Genomic DNA, 21,197 nt, shown 5'->3' on the forward strand with positions numbered 1-21,197 from the left:
TAATAGGATTGAAATGACTCAACAGTCACCTTGTTGTTTACCCAATCTCTTTACATTTGGATCACTAATTTTATCCCATACCACACAACTGCTAATGCTTCTACTGAGTACAATTCATCAGTATGGTTGTATAAAAAAAGCCAACTCGCCCTAACCGGTTTGGCTCAGTGGATAGAGTGTCAGCCTGCGGACTCAAGGGTCCGAGGTTCGATTCCTGTCAAGGGCATGTACCTTGGTTGCGGGCACATCCCCAGTAGGGAGTGTGCAGGAGGCAGCTGATTGATGTTTCTAACTCTCTATCCCTCTCCCTTCCTCTCTGTAAAAAACCAATAAAGTATATTTTTTTTAAAAAGCCAACTCATATAAGGTCTGGTTATTTCTGGTTTTTATTTTAGCACAAGAAAATAATTTTAAACAAAATACTTTTATTAATCATGTATAATAACTAATAGTGAAATAATCAAATGATTATATTAAATAGTAAGAGCACATATAGTTTTCTACATATTGAGAAACTGAACAAATCACATTTAGGTTTTAATTTTTTTATAATACTAACCATGAAAAACATTTTAAAACTATCTCCAATGCTATCTTCTACTTAAATAAAATATTCCCCAAAAAAGTACAATATTGTTAAACATTATCAAATTAACTCATTGCATCCTCTTTTAGAAGTTGAAGACTAGGAGTTTTAAAAAAAAAGAATCAATAATAATTTAAATAATTTACACTTTTATAAACTACACCAAAGAGTTGACCCTCAAAAGAAAAGGTATTAATATCCAGTTTAAAGCTCCCTTTAAGTCTAGAAAAGAAATTCAAGGTGTTTCCCCTTCTATGTTTAAGGTATACATTTTCTAGAGCTTTCAGAGCATAAATGTCATTCTTTCCTTACAACAATAATGGGTTTAAATTATCAGCTTATTTTAAGTACACAACTTTTAACTGTGTAGTGTATTTGCAATAACTGTAAATCTCTGTCTCAGGAGCTCTCTTTTTTGTACTAGAAAGTTTTCAATAGTATTGGCTTCTTTGAAGAGTCCTTCTATCTCGTCGATATAAGAAGCATCTACTGCTGCTCTCTCACTAATGGGGAAAAAAGGTTAATGTTAGACTAAATAGTTATAACATCAAAAACACTATCATAGTAATGTTCTCTTTTATGCTATATTTTTTAGCTATTTCATTTAAATAGCTTTGAACATCAGAAAGCTTCAGTAATTTACAAACACTTTGATACAAGTTACATTAGTCTCACAAATATTCTTAACTACTCAAAATTCTCCTGACACAGCAGAATGTGTACCTTATACATTATAATTCTAATATCAAACTATATGCAGTCATGCTTCACTTAACGACAGGGATATGTTTGCAGAAATGTGTCTTCAGGTGATTTGATCATGTGTGAACATTACAGAGTACACTTATACAAACCCAGACAATAGATGGCCTAGTACACACCTAGGCTATGCAGTATATTCTATTGCTCCTACTCTACAAGCCTGTACAGCATATTACTGTACTGAATACTATAGGGAATTGTAACACAAAGGTAAGCATTTATCTAAACATTAAAAAGGTAAATATACCATATAAAATATTTTAAAATGGTACACCTGTATAGAGCACTTACCATGAACGGAGTTTACAGAACTGAAAGTTGCTCTCGTGCGTGGTGGTGAGTGAATGTGAGGCCTAGGGCATTCACTACTATAGGCTTTATAAACACTGTCCCACAAGCCCTCCCCACTACTGATCAGAAACAGAGCAAGGAAGCTACCAGTGCTACTCCATGAACAGGAATGTGGGCTGGATTGACTGAAATTATTAAGGAGAAACTGGCTTGGCAAGGTGTAAATCACCGTAATAGTGACTACCAGGAGGGACTGAAAGGTGGCCTGGGGATCAGCAGGAATAAAAAATCGAGATGGAATGATACAGGAGCACAGGGGATAGTCATGGCAACTGCATGTTGGAGTAGTGGTCATATTAAGGAACTTTGTGATACTCTTTTTAAAAGAGCATGTTTAATATGGAGAGGATATAGAACTGAGGACTCAATATTTTTAGTTCCATTGATTTCTTCTGACATAAAGGACTCTCTTTGGCATTGAATTGATGGAAGACAAAGTTTATCTATGTTTACATCATTATAACCTGAAAATATTCCCAAAGTACAGGGATAGGCTGCCTCCATACTGCCACAGAAAACTTTCACTAAAGTGACAGTGGCACTTAATATTTAAGATGGCTCCCACAGAACTGTGTTATTTTACAGGACCTTAGGTTTCCAACAAAGAATTTATAGCAAAGTACTCTGAAGACTATCAACCTACATCTGGGAGGACTATAGCACCCTCTGAATATGTAGCGCTGGAACAGGGGGAACAGGCTCCTCTGTGCTGAATCAGGCCAGTGCCTGACTGATTGGGATGTAATCTGTGCACTCAAAATTGAGGTTCCATGGCCCTGGCCTGGTAGCTCAGCTGGTTAGATCATACACCAAGGTTGTGGGTTTGATCCCCAGTCAGGGCACATACAAGAATCACCAATGAATACATAACTAAGTGGAACAGCAAATCGATGTTTCTCTCCTCTCTCTTCTTGCGCTCTCTCTCTCTCTCTCTCTCTCTCTCTCTCTCAATCTCTCTCCACATAATTAATCAATAAAAAATGATTGAATGATTTTTTTTAATTGAGGTTCTGTCAGTGACAGGGAATCTATTGCCAAGCCCCACAGATACTGGGCCCATCTGAGGAAAAATAATCCCTCCTGAGCCACATATCCTTTCATTTCTTACAGGAAATTCTGCTCCATTAGAATTTTATGGGACCATTGTCGTACTTATGATCTATTGTTGGTACATATGGTACATGATTACACATTATTTTAACAGCCACACAACCATTATTTAAATACAATGACTGTCCAGTAGTTTTTAAAAAAACACCTTACAGCCCTGGCTGGTGTGGCTCAGTTGGTTGGGCACCATCCCATGCAGTGAAGGGTTGCCAGTTCTATTCCCAGTCAGGGCACATGCCCAGGGTTTCGGGCTTGATCCCTGGTAGGAGTCATACAGGAGGCAGTTGATCGATGTTTTGCTCTCACATAGACATTCCCCTCTCTCTCTCTCCCTCTCCTTTCCTCGCTTTCTAAAAAATCTTTTAAAAATGAATAAATACATAAATAAAAAAATACCTTATAAAACATGATAATCTCAGATCAATAAAATATTAAAATTCATCCTTCAAATACATATGGATATTTAAATACTTCATAAATATATTTATCTTTAATATCACTCCATTTTTATCATTAATTTCACCAAATGGTAGTTTTCTCAAAGAGGTTTTATCATAAAATTTTAAATGTTATATCATTTAATTAGAAACCAAAATATATCCAGCCTAGTATTCGTAGTGGTAATAGCAAAACAGGATACTTAGTGAAAAAGTTAGGCTCCTGCCAGTGTCCTCAGTGGTTAGAGTGTCAGCCCATGCACTGAATGGTCTCAGGGTTTGATTCCTGGTCAGTGCACGTACCTGGGTTGCAGGTTAGATCCCCAGCCTGTCAGGGCGTATGCGGGAAGCAACCAATCCATGTATCTCTCTCACATCAATGTTTCTTTTTTCTCACTTATTTCTCTCCCCTCTCTCCCTCTCTTCCATTCTCTCTAAAAATCAACGGAAAAAATACCCCTGGGTGAGAACTAACGACAACAAAAAAGTTGGGGTTATTCTTTGAAAATAACAAACTAAATTATTATAAGAAATTGAGGTCGAATTTAAAAATTCCAAAATTATAATAACTGGATAGGTTCTGCAGTCACTGAACATAAAGTTCCCATATGGAATTTCCTGAAGAAAACTTCTAAGATCAAGACTCAAAAATAGCCCTAACCGGTTTGGCTCAGTGGATAGAGCATCGGCCTGCAGACTGAAGGGTCCCAGGTTCAATTCCCGTCAAGGGCATGTACCTTGGTTGCGGGCACATCCCCAGTAGGAGGTGTGCAGGAGGCAGCTGATCGATGTTTCTCTCTCATCGATGTTTCTAACTCTCTATCCCTCTCCCTTCTTCTCTGTAAAAAAAAAAAAATCAATAAAATATATATATATATATAAAAAAAAAGACTCAAAAATATAAGTACTTACCTTAAAATCTTTGCATATGTAGACAACATTAGATTAATTTCCTTGCTCATATCTATTTAAAAAAAACACTGAGTTATGAAATATAGCAAACCTTCTGTATTATAAAAATAAGTATATAGAAATATAAGCATTTTATACAACACCATTCAAATCTTTCTCCAGGGATTCATCTTTATCAAATAGTCCAGAGCTTTCAGAGAAAGAGGAATCTGATTTTCCAAGAGAGGACAGTTGTGGACTATCTGGCATTTGAGGCTAATACAAGAAAGTAAAAGAAAATAGGTAAACAGTTAACAGGATCCTTAGGATATATACATTCTATTTTTTAAAGCAAATAAAACACCTTTCATAAAAAAAGGAAACATGCTAGAAACTATATGCTATTGTCATTTGATAATTATATTTGAAATTAAATGCTAATTAGTTTGAAATTTTATTACCAAGGAAACTTTTAGTCCCAACAAGCACCTGGTTCAATATACTAAATTTTATTTTTACTTTTTTGAATATGTTATTAACCCCCTGATGAAAAAGTTTCCTGTACCTTGAACCAGTAGATGTTTCCATAGCTATATAGCAAACTTTCCATTTAGACAATAGCCAAATGCTTGAAAATTTTTGCAAGATAACAATGTCCCAAATGCAAACATCAATTGGTGGAAACAGTAGTGAAGAAAGGCAGAATAGTGTTCTAATTTTAAAAGATCAGCAACTCCAGTACTCCTACTTATTATAGCAAAATAAGTATTTGAAGTCCTAGATATCATAAAGATATGAACCCACTTGTGTCTCTAGACACAAATTACCACGAAGAAATATCCCGATAGATTCTTGGAGGTTTTCCCATAAACTTAGTAAAAAAGCAGCTGGAGTCAATATAGTTCCTGCTGGGACAATCCCAGCTCTGGGAATATGAAAACTTAAATTCCATTTATCAACAGAACTTTCTTAATGGAAGATATTTGAGAAGTATATAAAATGAAGTATTAAGGCTCTGGGAGCATAGAGATTACCTCCAACTCTCTTGGTCTCTTGCAATTTCTAGTATCAGGTTTTACAAGGTGATTTGCCATCATAACCTGGAGGCAAGAGCTGCAAAATTTTGAGCAACGCCAAACTTAAGTACAAACTCCAAGCTACACACACAGATCTCTTGAATCTTCCCACCCACTGCCACTGTTCATTTAGGCTCTCATTACCAGTCACTTACCTAAACTTCACAATCTCTCCTTTCTCTAAGTCATCCTACCAACTGCTGTTTGGGCAGTCTTTCAAAACTGATTACCATACTCCCTGAACTTTCAAAACGGTAATTACTGCATTCCCTTATCTCAAAAACTTGTCCTTGCATACTCATTGCTCCAGAATAAGTTCAAATTCCATCCAAAGTCCTACATCACCTGGGGCTAACCTACCATTCCCCTGATTTTCGTCGACTCCCTCTGTATACAATCAGCCAAACTGGTGTCTGGCACTTCCGCCTCGTTTCCGGATTCATCTAAGATGCTTCTACCTTCACAATGTCTCAGTGTTCAAGCAGATATCATTGCTCATCTGAGTCTATCTCATCTCTGACAGACATGAAAACAGGGGCGAAGACAGCTGACCAACCTCACCAGGTAAAACTGGGACTGGACCAGATCTCTTCTAGCCTGAGGTCACTTCCACGGTCTTCTTCTGCTTCCATAGAGCATCAACTTTTACCTCTAAGTGACTTTTCTACTAGTTCTGAAGATAATTTCCCTATGAATCCGAAAGATCATGTCGACTAAAGAAAAACTGTTGAAGCCTAGAATGGTATAGTCCCTACATCTCAAGTTATCAATCTACAGCATTTGGCTTGATTTCGAGAAAGTATGCTGACATGGATAACTGTAATCGGCTTGACTAGTCACATATAATCTTCATTTATATAAGCCAGCAACAACTAGTAATAAATATGTCTGTTCAGTGAATTCCCTATAATGCTGCCGCCTTCCTGCCAGCTTCCAGCCAACAGGCCTCGGCGCCACCTCAGCAACACGCAGAAAATACCACCGGGCCCCGCTTCCTGCCAGCTTCCGGCTAACAGGCCTCGGCGCCACCTCAGCAACACGCAGAAAATACCACCGGGCCCCGCTTCCTGCCAGCTTCCGGCTAACAGGCCTCGGCGCCACCTCAGCAACACGCAGAAAATACCACCGGGCCCCGCTTCCTGCCAGCTTCCGGCTAACAGGCCTCGGCGCCACCTCAGCAACACGCAGAAAATACCACCGGGCCCCGCTTCCTGCCAGCTTCCGGCTAACAGGCCTCGGCGCCACCTCAGCAACACGCAGAAAATACCACCGGGCCCCGCTTCCTGCCAGCTTCCGGCTAACAGGCCTTGGCGCCACCTCAGCAACACGCAGAAAATACCACCGGGCCCCGCTTCCTGCCAGCTTCCGGTCAACAGGCCTCGGTGCCACCTCAGCAACACGTAGAAAATACCACCGGGCCCCGCTTCCTGCCAGCTTCCGGTTCCTGCCAGCCTCGCCCTCAGCGCCATCTCAGCAACACGCAAAAAACCCCACCGGGGAAAAAAAAAAAATACCACCGGGGCACCGCTTCCTGCCAGCTTCCGGCTAACAGGCCTCGGCGCCACCACAATAACACGCAGAAAATACTACCGGGCACCGCTTCCTGCCAGCCTCCGGTCAAAAGGCCTCGGCGCCACCTCAGCAACACGCAGAAAATACCACCGGGCCCGCAGGCTCCACCCGGGAGTCTGAGGTCTCCCAGAAGTCCACTGACAGTGGTTCTCTTCCTCCTTCCCCTTTTTCCTCCCTTTCCTCTTCCACTTCTTCTCTCCTCCCTCAGAGTAACTGCACGTGCACGCTTGTCAACTGAAAACGTTTACAACTAAGTAATTCTCTGTCTGGAGAAAATAAATGTCCTGTCACCACACAGGGAGGGCCTTGGCGGAATCCAGGCCGGGCCGAGGCTGGGTCTGGGCCCAGCTGTGCAGCCTAAGGCCGCCTCACACGCCCTGTCTTCCTGGCCTCCTCTTCTCCTCAGGCCGCCTCTCGGCCTCCTGCTTCCTCACTTCCCGCCCCTCTCCCCTCCCTCCTGGCGAGGCCGCCGCCGCCGGAGACCCCCCGGGCGGCCCGCACCCTCTCCCTGCCCTCCCACAAGCACAGGCCGCCATCCCGCCAGCCCCGCCCAAACCAGTCCACCGGGTGCCCAGGACCTCTCCGCGCCCGCTGCTCTCCCGCCAGCAGCTGCCAGACCGCGGGAACCAGAGCCCCGGCGCGAGTGCGCAGACACCGTGGGCAGCGGGAGCCGGGCGTTCCCGGCAGTCAGCGCGTGCCAGTCACGTGACCGGCAGCCGCAGCCTCTGGAGCCCTGCGGGCAGGGCGCTCAGTCACCGGAAGCGGCTTTTTCCCTCCGCTTCTCTCCCACTCATCCCTTCGACATGGAATCTCCATAAAACAAAGATCTCTGCCCGCTTTCCAGTGTGAGGAAGAAGAAGAGACAAATCTAAGACTGTTCTCCCCTGAAAGAACATGGAAGAATTGTCAGAGCCAGGCCAGACTGTGCCCAGCCGCCTGAGTCGCAGTAAAGGAGCACAAAACAGGACACCCACCGCCACGTTCACATCCGATTCCAGGTGGTTGGGGTGACGGAAGGGTTTATACTGAGTTCCCCTGGCTGCGAGCAAGACTTCTTGATCAGAGCCTTCATCCCTTGACCCCTTTTTCTTTGGGGCAACAGAACTTCGAGAATCACGGAATCTTCGGAAATCACTTTCTTGGTGTGTAAACGAGTTTAGTTCACTTAATTGACAGCTTTCAAAAAAATATATTTTGTAGCATGCATGACCCACATTCTTGAAGCTTAGTCTGTTGGGTGCTTTAATGTGGCGACTTTGCCCTGCAATTTCAAAGATAGGCATTCTAAACATGCCCAGTTAGCTGATGTGGAAGGAGAAAAAAGGATATCAGCTCGTAAAACAAAGGTCACCGACACCCTCCCCCCCATAAATTCCGGGTGCCCGATCTTACACCTGTCAAAATTTATGGCCCACGCCTTACCCTGGGCTGGCATAGAGAGGACTTGCAGGAGGAGTCCTCACCTCCTGTGTCAACAAGCCCTGCAGGAAGAGCTCTGTGTTTGTTTACCGCAGAACTCCATGGCACTGGCAGCCCCTCGCCGTGACTTCCTCTTCCCCTTGGTCAAGTACCTCCTCTTCTTCTTTTTTTTTTTTTTTTTTAATATATTTCTTTATTGATTTCAGAGAGGAAGGAAGAGGGAGAGAGACAGAAACATCAATGATAAGAGAGAATCATTGATTGGCTGCCTTCTGCACGCCCCCTACTGGGGATAGAGCCCACAATCCAGGCATATACCCTTGGTGGGAATCGAACCTGGGACCCTTCAGTCCGCAGGCGGAGGCTCTATCCACTGAGCCAAACCCGCCAGGGCTACCTCCTCTTCTACATCCAGGCGACAAGCTCCGTGGTGAGCCGTGGCTGCGCGTTTGGGATTGTGACCTTTCTTTTTCCTGAATAAATACTCTTCTGTGAGGGGATACCGACCCGACTTTTGTTAATAATTGACACACCTTGGCAAATTATATTTAACACATACATTTTAATGTTTTCCCCCTTTGGCTTATTTAAATGGTAGTTGTCATACAGACTTGTCCGTATTACGTGTATATGTTTATTTATTGGCTGTCTGTGGGAAAGCCAGTTGTTTTAAATAAGTTCCTAGAACACACATACTCAATGTGTCTAACTTTATTTGCTAATATTGTGAAATATCAGTCACTCAGTAAAACTAGGCTACATAAGTGTGGTGCAGTCACTGACAGTCTTGAAAGGATCCCAATCATTGTCTGAGAGCTGATAACCACCTACGTTGAAATTTTCCCCATCTGTGGTAAAGTGAGGGAAAAAATAATGAAAATCCCATAAAGCCAATGTATTTACTTTAAAGAATTGCCATTTATTCTAACACTATGTCCTTCCTAATGTTTTTTGGTGTTAAAGTGTCCTTTCATAGCCCTGACCAGTTTGGCTCAGTGGATAGAGCATCGGCCTACGGACTGAAGGGTCCCAGGTTCGATTCCGGTCAAGGGCATGTACCTTAGTTGCGGGCACATCCCCAGTAGGAGGTGTGCAGCAGGCAGTTGATCGATGTTTCTCTCTCATCGATGTTTCTAACTCTCTCCCTCTCCCTTCCTCTCTGTAAAAAATCAATAAAATATATATTTTTTTAAAAAAGTGTCCTTTCATGAACTAATCTTAAACTTAATAAAATTTAATGTCCTTACTTAAAATATAAAGTTATCCACTCAGCATTTATCTATTCTTCATTATTATAATTATTGTTGTTATTATTATGGTCCATTAAATCCCAAAGTGTGGAGAATACTGATCTAATTCCTCTCCCAGCCTTCACAGTGTATGATCTCTAAACAGGTAGTTATCTAGTTCTTAAAATATTTCCAGGAACAAATTATTCTACCTAATACGTAAATGTCTACATCAGATTAAGAGAACACTATGGACATTTTATTTTACTTTTAAAATCTTGTCTCCATTGCATAAGCTAAATGAGTACAAATAAGTGAGAGGGTGTGGAGGATTATAGTTTTCCAGTGGTTTAAAATATTCAAAGGGCTATCATCATCTCATTTAATCTTCACAAACAACCCTATGAAGTAGGTAGAACATGTGGGTTACTCTATAAAATATAAAAAATTTTTTAAAAATGTGTGTCCCAAAACTAAGAAATAGGTTGTTATGCATTCTACATTGTTACAGTTGGAGAAAAGTAATTGGCAATAAGCCATTTAAAATTAACTTGTTTGGTCCTCTGCTACTGATCATTGTTTGACTCCACTTCATACTTTCATGTTGACTGGCCCAATTGGACATTACAGTTGGAGGATGAAAACTCGTTATCTCAATGTCAATCATATGTGCATTCTTATCATACACTCCTCTCTTTTTTTATCATACACTTCTTAAATGTGCACTTTTTTCTTCTGATAACCGCCACGCCAAGTACCTCCCATCATCCTGCCATAGACTTATTTTGTAATCACTACTGTGGGCATGATGTTTTTATGATCTTATAAAATTAAAACACTCTTGTTGAAAACCAAACCGACAAACAAAAAATAAAACTAGCTGCCTATGTAAGCATTTTTTTTTCCTAACTCTAGAACCCCTCTGTTTCCTTATAGTCTCTGTACTGGCAAAAAAGCAAAAACCAAAAGTCACTTTGCTAATTACCTTGCTAGCAAGGTAGTATGATTTAGCATATGTTCAAGAAAACAAATTGTCTAAAAAGCTTTGTTTCTACTAATTATTTCCAAGACTGTGATATTTACATTCTGCTTCTCAAAAGTTATGTTTTAGGTGCTATAATTACATTACATGAATTACCCTAATAGGGCTAATTATTCAGCACTGTTTAAGAAAGTTTTGTGCTGAAGTATGAGAAGAAAGTCTCAAACAGATTAATGTGAAAAAGATGCTTTCAATTGACAGATGCTTTTTTTAAAGTTGCTTGGATATACTTCTGAAAGAGAGACAAACTTTGGGCAGTCAGAACTCCAACTTTTACAGAAGAAATTATTTCATTAAAATAATGGTTGTACATTAAAGAAATACCCACATTCTCTGACAATTTATTTCAAGCTCTATTGCCCTAAGAGAGAGCCCACAGTTAAAGGCGGGTCCAAGACGTGCCAAGTCTCCTCCCTCCAATTTTCTTCCTCGTTCCTCCCTCTTCCTCTGACGGGCTGACAGGAATGAGCAGAGAGGAGTGTGATTCTCAATGCTTTTTGCATTCCCCGCTGCCTGCTGAGGGGGCTGTCGCATTGTACACAGCCTCCTGAAAAGAAAGAGACCTGAAACCGTCCAGACCATTTCTTCGTCTAGGAAACGATTGAGCACAGGTAAGCAATATCATTCCTCTTTCTTTGGAAACCCAAGCATGGCGATTAGGGGTAAATAAGCTAGAAAAGCGATTGAGAGAAATTTAAGTGTTCTGACATCGTTTTGATGGGCAGTCAGTAACAACATAAGGAATATAGCAAAGCCAGAGTCGAAACTTTCTCTCTTTTAGCAAACAGTGGAGAGTACCACTTTAAAGCAAATATTCTCAAACTTTTTGGTCTCCTGATTTCTTTACATATCTATAAATTATTAAGGACCCTGAAGTATTTTTCTTTCTCTAGGTCATTTACTGTATTACTGTCATTTACAGTATTTAAATTAAAACAGAAATTTTAAAAATAGTGACCTATTAATTTATTTTAAAATAACAAAAAGCCATCACATGTTAGCATAAATAACATTTTAAATTATAGATCACTAAAAAAAACTATAAAGAGTGACATTGTTTTTTATTTTTACAAATCTCTTTTGTCTGCCTTCTCAGCTGCATTCTCATCTGCTTCTGGTGCAATCTCTAATATCAGACAGAATGTAGCTTCTGGTAGACTCCATTGTATACTCCTGAGTGAATGGGGATGAAAAAGACAAATTACATGTTAGAATTACTATGGTAATAACTTTGACCTCATGAACCACCTGAGAGCTGCTGCTTTAGAATGACAACGTAGATAAGCTTTTCTTTAAAGGGAGTCTCAGCTCCGAATCAATTATTTTAAAAGCAAACACAAAATTTGCCAAAGGTTGAGCATCTTGATGGAAGCTGCCCCAGCACCTTTAGACTGGGCAACAGTTGGACAATATACAATTCCCCAGAAGAGGTTTATTTTACAGTGACAAAGGGGCTGAATAAATATCTATTTTGAAGTATGTATAACAAAAATTAGGACACCCTTAAAAATCCTCTTTTCTTTTTGCCTACATGCAGCTATTTCGGGTTCAAATTAATCTTCCTTTAAAATATCTTTTAAAATCTGTTCATATTATTCCTCCATGAATATTATGAATTCTTACTGGAATTTCTACATCAATTCTTATAGTAGTTTCTTAACCTGTCTCTAATTTCTTTCAGAATGCACTGTCAGCTCAGTAACCTGCTTCCCTATTGCCTGCGAAATTAAATTTAAATGCTCTGCATGACTTCCAAAGCCCTCCATGATTTAACCCCACCCTACCCTGTGTTCCCCGCAAGGCAGCTGGAGTGTCCTCTAGCATAAAAAGTATGGCCTCATTCAGTCCAGCACCACCACCACCACCACCACCACCACAACAATGTTGTTGTTTTAATTATCACATAAATGCTCTTCCATCAGTTTAACTTTTAAGCATCCTTTAAGATTAAATTCCATTTTCCTTTTCACACAAGGCCATTCCAACTACATCAGTTCCATTTTGGCTTTTAGACTGTATTTAGCAGTTAATTCTGTATCTCTTATCATCAATTCTTTACCTAAATCTTTACCTAGGTCTACTCCCACACCCACATACAGACATTAATAAGATGGCAAAATTTTCAAGGACAAAGTGATTTACAGAACTGAAAAGTTGGATTTTGAATCTTGTTGCTGGCAAGATGACTACACACCTGATTTCAGGGAATTTGTTAGGTAATATGCTCCTCATTTTATCCCATACTATTCCACAGCATTGGAACATTTTTACTTTTAATCTAATAGTATGTTTTTAAACTCCTACTAGCTTAACAATGATGGCCATATAATAAATATTCAATCAATACATGTTGTTTTAGAATTATAAGGAAGTGGTTATTAGGGCATTTACCGCAAATAAATGTTGTTTTTTTTCCTTGAGACTTATGTAGAATCAAGAATTACAAAATACTGGAGCTGGAAAAAACCTTAGAGATTGACCATTCAACTCCCTGTTTATCCAAATGAGAAAACTGAGACCCTCCTCATTAAATGACTGGCCCCAGACAAGTTTGGAACACATTTGGCCTAATTTCCATCATAATTTTCTACCATTTGCTAGAATCTAGCTCATTTCCAAAGCTTGCATAACTAAAACTGTTTTTGTTTCAAAGAACTAATTGTCGCTGCCTCTTCCTGAGAAGATCTTTCTAAGATGGTTTATAACTCTTTTTTTTTTAAAAAGTCAATAATCTGAGTATCTTAGATGAAATATTTTTAAACATTTTTATCCAATGGAAACTATAATTTTTATAGCTTAGTTAAGAAAGCAAAGAAGCACAGATGAGAAAGGAAAAGGAAAGTTGGGGGAAGAGGAAAGGAACACTATTGTTGTAATCATAGATGTACAAGATCTAACAAAAAGAGTGGCAAGAGAATAAAGAATTCAAAATAAACTCGCATGAAGTAAAGATAAACTAACTACCAGGGAACAAAAGAAGAGGAAGAACATTAGAGAAAGTATTCTATCTTAAAACCTGCTTTTAGACTTCCCCCATTTTCTTTTTCTCATTGGCTTTAAGATGGAGTGAAAGTTTTAAGACAGAAAAAATGTCTAGCCCTGGCCGGTGTGGCCAAGTTGGTTGTGTGTCATACCATGCTCTGAAAGGTTGCCAGTTCTATTCCAGATCAGGGCACATGCCTGCGTTGCGCCCAGTCAGGGGCCTGCAAGAGACAGCCAATCCATGTGATTTCACATCATGTTCCCCTCTCTTTCTCCCTCTTCTTTCCTCTCTCTAAAAATCAATAAAGAAAAAAATCGTAAAAAATAAAAATTCTACCAACCCTTTATCCATTGTTTTCATGGTGACAGGTTTTATCATAGCAAACATTTATTTACTGCATGTAAGTTCTTTTCTGGTGTTGAAGATTTTTTAAAAGAGAATAACTTGTTATCTTAAAGAAATTCAGGCTAAAGCTGGGCAGAACTATTTGTCATCAAAATAATCTTTTTTTAAAATTTATGAAAGGTCTTCTCCCTACTCTTTTTTTTTTTAAATATATCTTATTGATTTTTTACAGAGAGGAAGGGAGAGGGATAGAGAGTTAGAAACATCAATGATAGAGAAACATCGATCAGCTGGCCTCCTGCATGCCCCCCACTGGGGATGTGCCTGCAACCAAAGTACATGCCCTTGACCGGAATCGAACCTGGGACCCTTCAGTCAGCAGGCTGATGTTCTATCCACTGAGCCAAACCAGTTACGACCAAAATAATCTTAATTCAATGTAAGAGCTATTTCAGATGCCTGGAGGAGGGAGGATTGGGGAAGGTGGGTACTGAGAAGAGAATGATTAGCTAGGAATGTAGGAGTTAGGGAAGTTTTCCTAGAGGAGATGTTTGAGCTGGGACTTAAAGGAAGAGGGCTTGACAGGGGGGGGGGGGGGGGGAAGGCAGGGATAACTCAGGCAACAGTATGTAGTGGGGGAGAGTCTGGAAGCAAGAAAACCAAGAAGAGTAGTATTAAAATAGAAAGTTCAAGAAGTGTTGAGGACTTGATTTAAAACAGTTCCAGTGTGGCCTGGCCGGTGTTGCTCAGTGGTTGAGCATCAACCTAAGAACCAAGAGGTCACGGTTTGATATCTGGGCAGGTCACATGCCCAGGTTGCAGGTTCGATCCCCAGTGTGGGGCATGTAGGAGGCAGCCAATCAATGTTTCTCTCTTATCATCGATATTTCTATATCTCTTTCTCTCCCTCTCCCTTCCTCTGTGAAATCAAAAAATATATATATTTTTAAAATTAAATAAATAAAACAAAACAGTGTGGATGGAGATGGAGGGGTGATACCAAATTACAAATCCATTTCTGAGTTATAATCTACAGTATTTATGAGACAGAGAAAAGATTAGGAAGCTTAATGGTTGAGCATAGTAGACCCAGGCACCAAGAGGTCACCAATTCAATTCCCAGTCAGAGCACATGCCATGGTTGCAGGCTTGATCCCCAGTAGGGGGAGTGCAGGAGGCAGCCAATCAATGTTGATGTTTCTCTCTCATCAATGTTTCTCTCTCCCTCTCCCTTCCTCTCTCTCTAAAAAATTAATATAAACATTTTTTTCAAAAAAGATTAGGCAAAGGAGTCAAGAAGGACTTCCAGGTTTAGTTTTGAACAGATCATTTGGACATGTTTGGGAAAGTAATTCATTAGTATATCTTACAGTTGGGACAATGCATCTGCAGCCAGAAATTGAAATTTGCAAGTTATCTATCCCCAATAGCTACCACCCTCTCTCTTCACTTTATAGCCAAACTTCCTAAAAGAATAGTTTGTATTCACTGTCTGTACTTGTTTCCCATCCCATTCTGTCCTAGATTTTTGTCAACCTGCCTTTTGTACCCTCACTTTCCCCAAACTGTTCTTTTCCCAAAATGTCCTAATTGTCAAATTCAATGAACAAGTTTAAACTTGTATCTAAATTATGGGCTTTGCAGTATCTGATTTCAAGCAGCGCCTCCCGGAAGCTCCTTTCTTCCTGGATTCCTATGACACTTCTCTCTTAGATTTGCAAAACTGAACGAATTATTTTCCACTCAAGCCTCTCTTTTATTCTTTTTCTTAGTTAATGAGGTAACACTCAACAAATTGCTCAAGTCAGAAACTTTAAAGTCATCCTCAGTTCCTTCTTCTTCCATTCGACCCACAACCGATCAGCTAAAAAAAATCCTGCTGTTAACCTCTCATGAGTCCATCCTCTTCCTTTCATCCCCCGCAGGTACTACCTTAGTTTAAAAAGGCTCATCAACTCTTACCTCAACTGTTAAAATTGCCTCTAAGGTTGTTTTCTAACTTTTGTCCAGTCTTACCCATCAAATCCATTCTCTACACTGCTGCCAGATTATTGACTTTTTAAAACATACATCTGAACACATCTTTCTCCTACTTGAAGTAAGGCAGTATTTTTTCAGAAAAAAAAATTGCAAATTCTTTAGTTTAGTTAAACAGGTCTCTATAATCCGACTCTCCCTTACAAGCTTTAGTCAAACCAAACTTCATTGCAAGTTGCATTTTATGTGACTTGAATTAGGCAGAATCAACGAATGTAATATAAAAATAATAGTCTCACACCGGCCAGTGTTACTCCGCTATTTGAACATTGTCCCATGCACGACAGGTCAAGAGATAGCCAGTTCAATTCCCAGTTAGGGCAAATGCCAGGTTTTGGGCTTGATCCCCAGTAAAGGGTGTTTGGGAGGCAGCCTATCCATGTGTCTCTCATCAGTGTTTCTATATATATATTCCTCTCTCTCTCTCTCTCTCTCTCTCTCTCTCTCTCTCTCTCTCTTCCTCTCTCTCTCTCTCTCTCTCTCTCTCTCTCAATAATAGTCACACCCTGGCCAGTGTGGCTCGGTTGTTTGAGCATTGTCCCGTGTACAAGAGGTCAAGAAGTCGCTGGTTCCAGTCCAGTTCAAGTCCAGTCAAGGCATATGTCCAGGTTTTCAGCTCAATCCTCAGTAAGGGGTGTCCAGGAAGCAGCCTGTCCATGTCTCCCTCATCAGTGTTTCTCTATATATATTCCTCACCCTTTCTCTCTCTCTCCTTCAACTAAATAAAAACATGTTTTAAAAAATAATAATAGTCTCACCCTGGCCAATGTAGCTCAGTAGTTGGAGTGTTGGCGAGTACACCAAAGGGTCTCAGGCTCAATTCCCTGTCAAGGGAACTTACCTGGTTGCAAGTTTGAGCCTCAGCCTGGTCAGGGCATGTGAGGGAGGCAACCAATCAATGTGTTTCTCTCACATTGATGTTTCTTTCTCTCTCTCTCTCTGTCTCTCCCCTGCCTTTCCTCCCTCCCTCCCATTCTCTCTAAAAAGCAATGGAAAAAATGTCCTTGGGTTAGAATTGACAAAAATAATAATAATAATAATAGTCTCACTTTATAGGCAAAGTGGAAATATGTGAGCTCCAAATTAGTTTATCTAAAATGACATAATCTCAAAATGGTAGCAAAGTGAGTTGTGCACTGTTAACACTACTGCCACATGGAAGTGTCTCTTATACCTGGTAAATTATCTGTTTCCATGTCAGTATTATGTAAGTGAGATTGTTCTTTATCTCAGAAATTCTTGAGACATACAGCTATTGTTGTGCTATTATTTTTTTAACATTCACTACTATTATCATTTAAAATATTTTTATATCTGATAATGTTGTTATCAGAGTGCTAAGGAGTATGATTACTGCTTGTGCTGAAAAACAAAGAAATAAAGTAGGACAAAATTTAGATACAAGTAAACAATATTAAAAAGTCTAAGTACCACCATGATAGCCTGTGTAGAGAGAGCACACTGCAAAACATTAGTAATAATGCTGAGAAAGATGAAGAAAGAAAGGAAGCAAGAATCTACTTGGGTTGTTGTAGATTGATGGACTCCAAAGATACCTTCTCACATACTTTTATACTTATTCCCAAGGAAAAGTTAATCTTGAACTATGTGAGATATTCAGAAATGCATTCTTCCTGTAAAATGTGACTGCATTTGCATTAATTGCAGGGGGAATGATGGGGCTCCAAACAAGCCATATTCTCTCAGCCTCCCTACTTCCTGGCTTTTGCTCACAGTCTTCTCTCTTTGTGGAATGCTCTCCCCCAGCCTTGAAAATGCCTGCCTCTCTTTCAAGGCAGCACAATCATCTTTTCCTCTAAGAAGCCTTCTTCAACACCACCAGGCAGAGAAGATCTCTTGTAAATCCAGTTATTACAACATTTATTATACTACTTTGTAATTGTTTATATGTTTGTCTCTCCCACTAGATTCTGAGTAATCAAAGGGTAGGAATGAAGTTTCCTGCATGTGTGTTTGTCAGCTTTCTAGCCCCATGCCTAACACATGGTGGATACGCAACAATTAATAGATTGAATGAATTCAAAAATTGTGTAGTAGTATTATTATTTTTAAAGTATTTGTGTCCTTTTCTAAATCCATTTACTCACTGATTAACCAAAAAACTGTAGCAAACACTAGTAGTTTCATCTGATTTCTACACATACTACTTAGTACTTTTTGGGTGAATTACTTTCATAAAATATGTATGCATTACATATTAAAATTTGTAGAGAAGACCACCCTAGCCATCATCATATATAGAGATATAGAGATATAGAGATATATATATGCCTAATATGCAAAGTGTCCCCTCAGGAGTTCGACTGGGAGACCAGGAATTTGATTGCTCTCTATGACATGTGCTGACCACCAGGGGGCGGCACAGAACAAATGAAGGCCCAGGCCAGCAGCCAGCAGCTGGGAAAGGAAGGCCCCAGCCAGCAGCTGGAAGCCAGAAGGAAGGCCCCGGCCAGCATCCTGGTCACTGGCCAGGCCTAGGGACCCTACCCATGCACAAATTTTGTGCACCGGGCCTCTAGCATATGTGTGTGTGTGTGTGTGTGTGTGTGTGTGTGTGTGTGTGTGTATTTGTATATAATATATCTACAATTTAATAACTGCCCACACAATTTAATAACTATCCACACTTGTATGTGTATAAGAAACCGCACCTAGATAAAACTGTTAAATAGTCACCAACTAGCAAGTATTTGGGGTTTTCTTAATTTGGATTAAGTTTTTGCAACTGAGTTTTAATTTCCTGATTCCTCTACCATGTATGTTTGGCCTTAGTAGACTATGCTAGAAAAAAAATCGAGTCAGTTCTCTACCTATGAGCATAGATTTATAAACACCCCTATACATATCAACAACAATTGTGACTCAACTACCTTCTTTGGAGCCCCAACCATAACTGCTCTCAGGGACTCAAGATACTCCTAAACTCTAGAGTAGAGCGTTTTAATCACTTCTGTGGCAAAGATCTCCATAGGCAATCTGGTAAAATCTCTGGACCTCTTCTCGGGTAATGTTTTTACCTGCATACAATTAAATACTTGGGATTGCCCTAGACCCATGGTCGGCAAACCGCGGCTCGCGAGCCACATGTGGCTCTTTGGCCCCTTCAGTGTGGCTCTTCCACAAAATACCACATACGGGCGCGCACGTACAGTGCGATTGAAACTTCATGGCCCATGCGCATAAGTTGGTATTTTGTGGAAGAGCCGGTATTTTGTGGAAGAGCCACACTGAAGGGGCCAAAGAGCTGCATGTGGCTTGTGAGCCGCGGTTTCCCGAGACGCAGTTTGGCAACCACTGCCCTAGCTGGTTTGGCTCGGTGGCTCGGTGGCTCGGTGGCTCGGTGGATAGAGCATCGGCCTGCGGACTGAAAGGTCCCGGGTTTGATTCTGGTCAAGAGTACATGCCCGGGCCCTGACCAGTTTAGCTCAGTGGATAGTGCGTCAGCCTGTGGACTGAAGGGTCCCAGGTTCGATTCCAGTCAAGGGCATGTACCTTGGTTTTGGGCACATCCCCAGTAGGAGGTGTGCAGGAGGCAACTGATTGATGTTTCTCTCTCATCGATGTTTCTAACTATCTTCCTTCCTCTCTGTAAAAAATCAATAAAATATATTGATTTTTATAAAAAAAAAAAAAAGAGCACATGCCTGGGTTACAGGCTCAATTCCCAGTAGGGGAAGTGCAGGAGGCAGCCGATCAATGATTCTCATCATTGATGTTTCTTTCTCTCTCTCTCTCTCTCTCTCTCTCTCTCTCTCTTCTCTCTGAAATCAATAAAAATATATTAAATAAATAATTAAATACATACATACATACTTGGGATTATAAGGGAAACTCATTATATTAAAATAGTGTCGAAATTTTTTTAACAAATTTTAATATAGTACGTATGTGCTTCTTTATTAACACATATTAACACATTAAATAATAAGATCTGCCAGTGGGACTTATCACTTCCATATATTTCAAAGTAGTAATGAGTTTAAACCATATATTTCAAGATCTCTGCAACAATTACAACACAATAGGAAATCTGTATTTCTGTCAGTGACAGTTCCAATAATGCTGTGATTTGTCTCCTATAACGTAATGGAAGGAACTTCTAAATTTTGGCAATAGGCCATATAAACCTAAATTGGTGAAAATACAGAGTGGTGCAAAAGTAAATATACTTACAGTTGTGAGTATATGAAACACGGTTTATTCTTGTATTATTATTTATTAATTACTGTATTATTTTCCATACAAACAATGGTAAAACTAGTTTTCTTCCCATCCAACTTCACAGATTTCCCAGATTTAGAACCCCTGTTCCACAGACAAAGACCTGAAAATATACACACCATATTGGAGTGGGGTGGAGTAGGCTGGGGCAGGAGAGAAAAGCAAAATAAAATTTTTGACACTTTTATATCCTATATTATTTGATTTTTTTACAGAAAGATTGCATTTATGTATTACTTGTATAAAAAGCATAATATCCAGATTCCAGATAAAAAACTGCTGCTGCTCAAGGAGGAAGAGGGCCGTCAGATGCCAGAGCCTTCAGCCTCCTCCCCCTCTGCCTCACTCCCAGGTGGAAACGCCATTTTCTCATTACCTCACCTTTAGCACTTGGATAAACTTTCAGTCTCTCAGGCACAGGAACCCACTGGTTGTAAGAAAGATAGAACCAATCTGTAGTTAAAGGACAAGATTAGGTATATTTCTGGCATCTTATATTTATATTGATGATAATATAATTCCGTTTCATAGTGGGACACTTAGCCACCCTTTGTAACATTGTTTAATGAGAAAAGTCTTTCTAGATTCCAAATATCTGATGGTTTGCAAAGAATGTGTGAACATGTGTATACATAAGTGGAAGACTCCAGCATCTTTTAAATGTCCAGAGTGTTGGTAAGCATACTGGGTGATACACTGACTTCTGAGCTTGGAGGTAGTACAAGGCAATAAGGAGTAAAAGATCCCTTTTGTGAAAAAGGAACAATCACTACCTTTTAACAGACGGCTCTTTGCTTTCACTAGGAATAAAGATGGCTGTTGAAGCAGTAGAAAACAATTGCCTCAATTTTGTGGAAATGAAATTTATTGACAACACACTTTATTTTGTAGGTAAGTCTAAAGCAATAGGCCAAATACAGGTTTCAGATCAATGTATTCAACTAGAAAAGGCATTGTGAGATGAACTATTAAGTGACTCCTTACTGTCATCAAATTCCATTGTAATGCTAATGATATACTTCTCTGGAAAAAGGAAAATTGGGCTTCTGGAAGTTAACCATATATATCCATGGTCCCAGCACCTTGTCCACCACATGACCTGGCACTTCAGTTAA

The 21,197-nt window shown here is 40.0% G+C and overlaps 2 protein-coding genes and 1 long non-coding RNA gene across 8 annotated transcripts in view; 1 reads left to right on the top strand and 2 right to left on the bottom strand.

Annotated features, from left to right (window-relative positions):
- Positions 1-405: 405 nt before the first annotated feature.
- On the bottom strand, positions 406-7,401 carry TEX12 (testis expressed 12). Of its 2 annotated transcripts, none has more exons than XM_023757922.1 (5): positions 7,364-7,401; positions 5,172-5,250; positions 4,302-4,413; positions 4,159-4,210; positions 406-1,089 (listed from the first exon to the last, which is right to left on the bottom strand). In XM_023757922.1, exons 2-5 carry the CDS (start codon positions 5,232-5,234, stop codon positions 945-947), a joined length of 372 nt encoding a protein of 123 aa, XP_023613690.1. In that variant the 5' UTR covers positions 5,235-5,250; positions 7,364-7,401; the 3' UTR covers positions 406-944. The 2 variants fall into 2 exon arrangements, with proteins under 2 accessions (XP_023613690.1, XP_006093545.1); XM_006093483.3 differs by lacking the exon at positions 7,364-7,401 and adding an exon at positions 5,369-6,670.
- A 3,499-nt stretch (positions 7,402-10,900) lies between these two features.
- IL18 (interleukin 18) overlaps positions 10,901-21,197 on the top strand; it is a 23,130-nt gene continuing 12,833 nt past the window's right edge. For 2 of the 5 annotated variants that reach the window (XR_002830453.1, XM_014459863.2), the window contains exons 1-3: positions 10,901-11,086; positions 20,298-20,434; positions 20,887-20,973. Coding sequence is in view for 3 of the 5 variants with exons in the window: in XM_014459863.2 (XP_014315349.1) it covers positions 20,311-20,434; positions 20,887-20,973 (211 nt within the window). In the remaining 2 variants the exon portion in view is untranslated. Of the gene's footprint in view, positions 11,087-12,550; positions 12,692-20,297; positions 20,435-20,886; positions 20,974-21,197 lie in introns of those variants that run through there. The other 3 variants (XM_023757891.1, XM_006093486.3, XM_014459862.2) reach the window with 3 other exon arrangements.
- Positions 11,516-13,662, bottom strand: LOC106697928. Its single transcript, XR_001349198.2, has 2 exons — positions 13,610-13,662; positions 11,516-11,648 (listed from the first exon to the last, which is right to left on the bottom strand). It is a non-coding gene; the product is annotated as an uncharacterized LOC106697928 (long non-coding RNA).

Source organism: Myotis lucifugus, unplaced genomic scaffold (genome assembly GCF_000147115.1).
Source record: "Myotis lucifugus unplaced genomic scaffold, Myoluc2.0 scaffold_117, whole genome shotgun sequence".
In the NCBI taxonomy this organism is placed as follows: Eukaryota; Metazoa; Chordata; class Mammalia; order Chiroptera; family Vespertilionidae; genus Myotis; species Myotis lucifugus.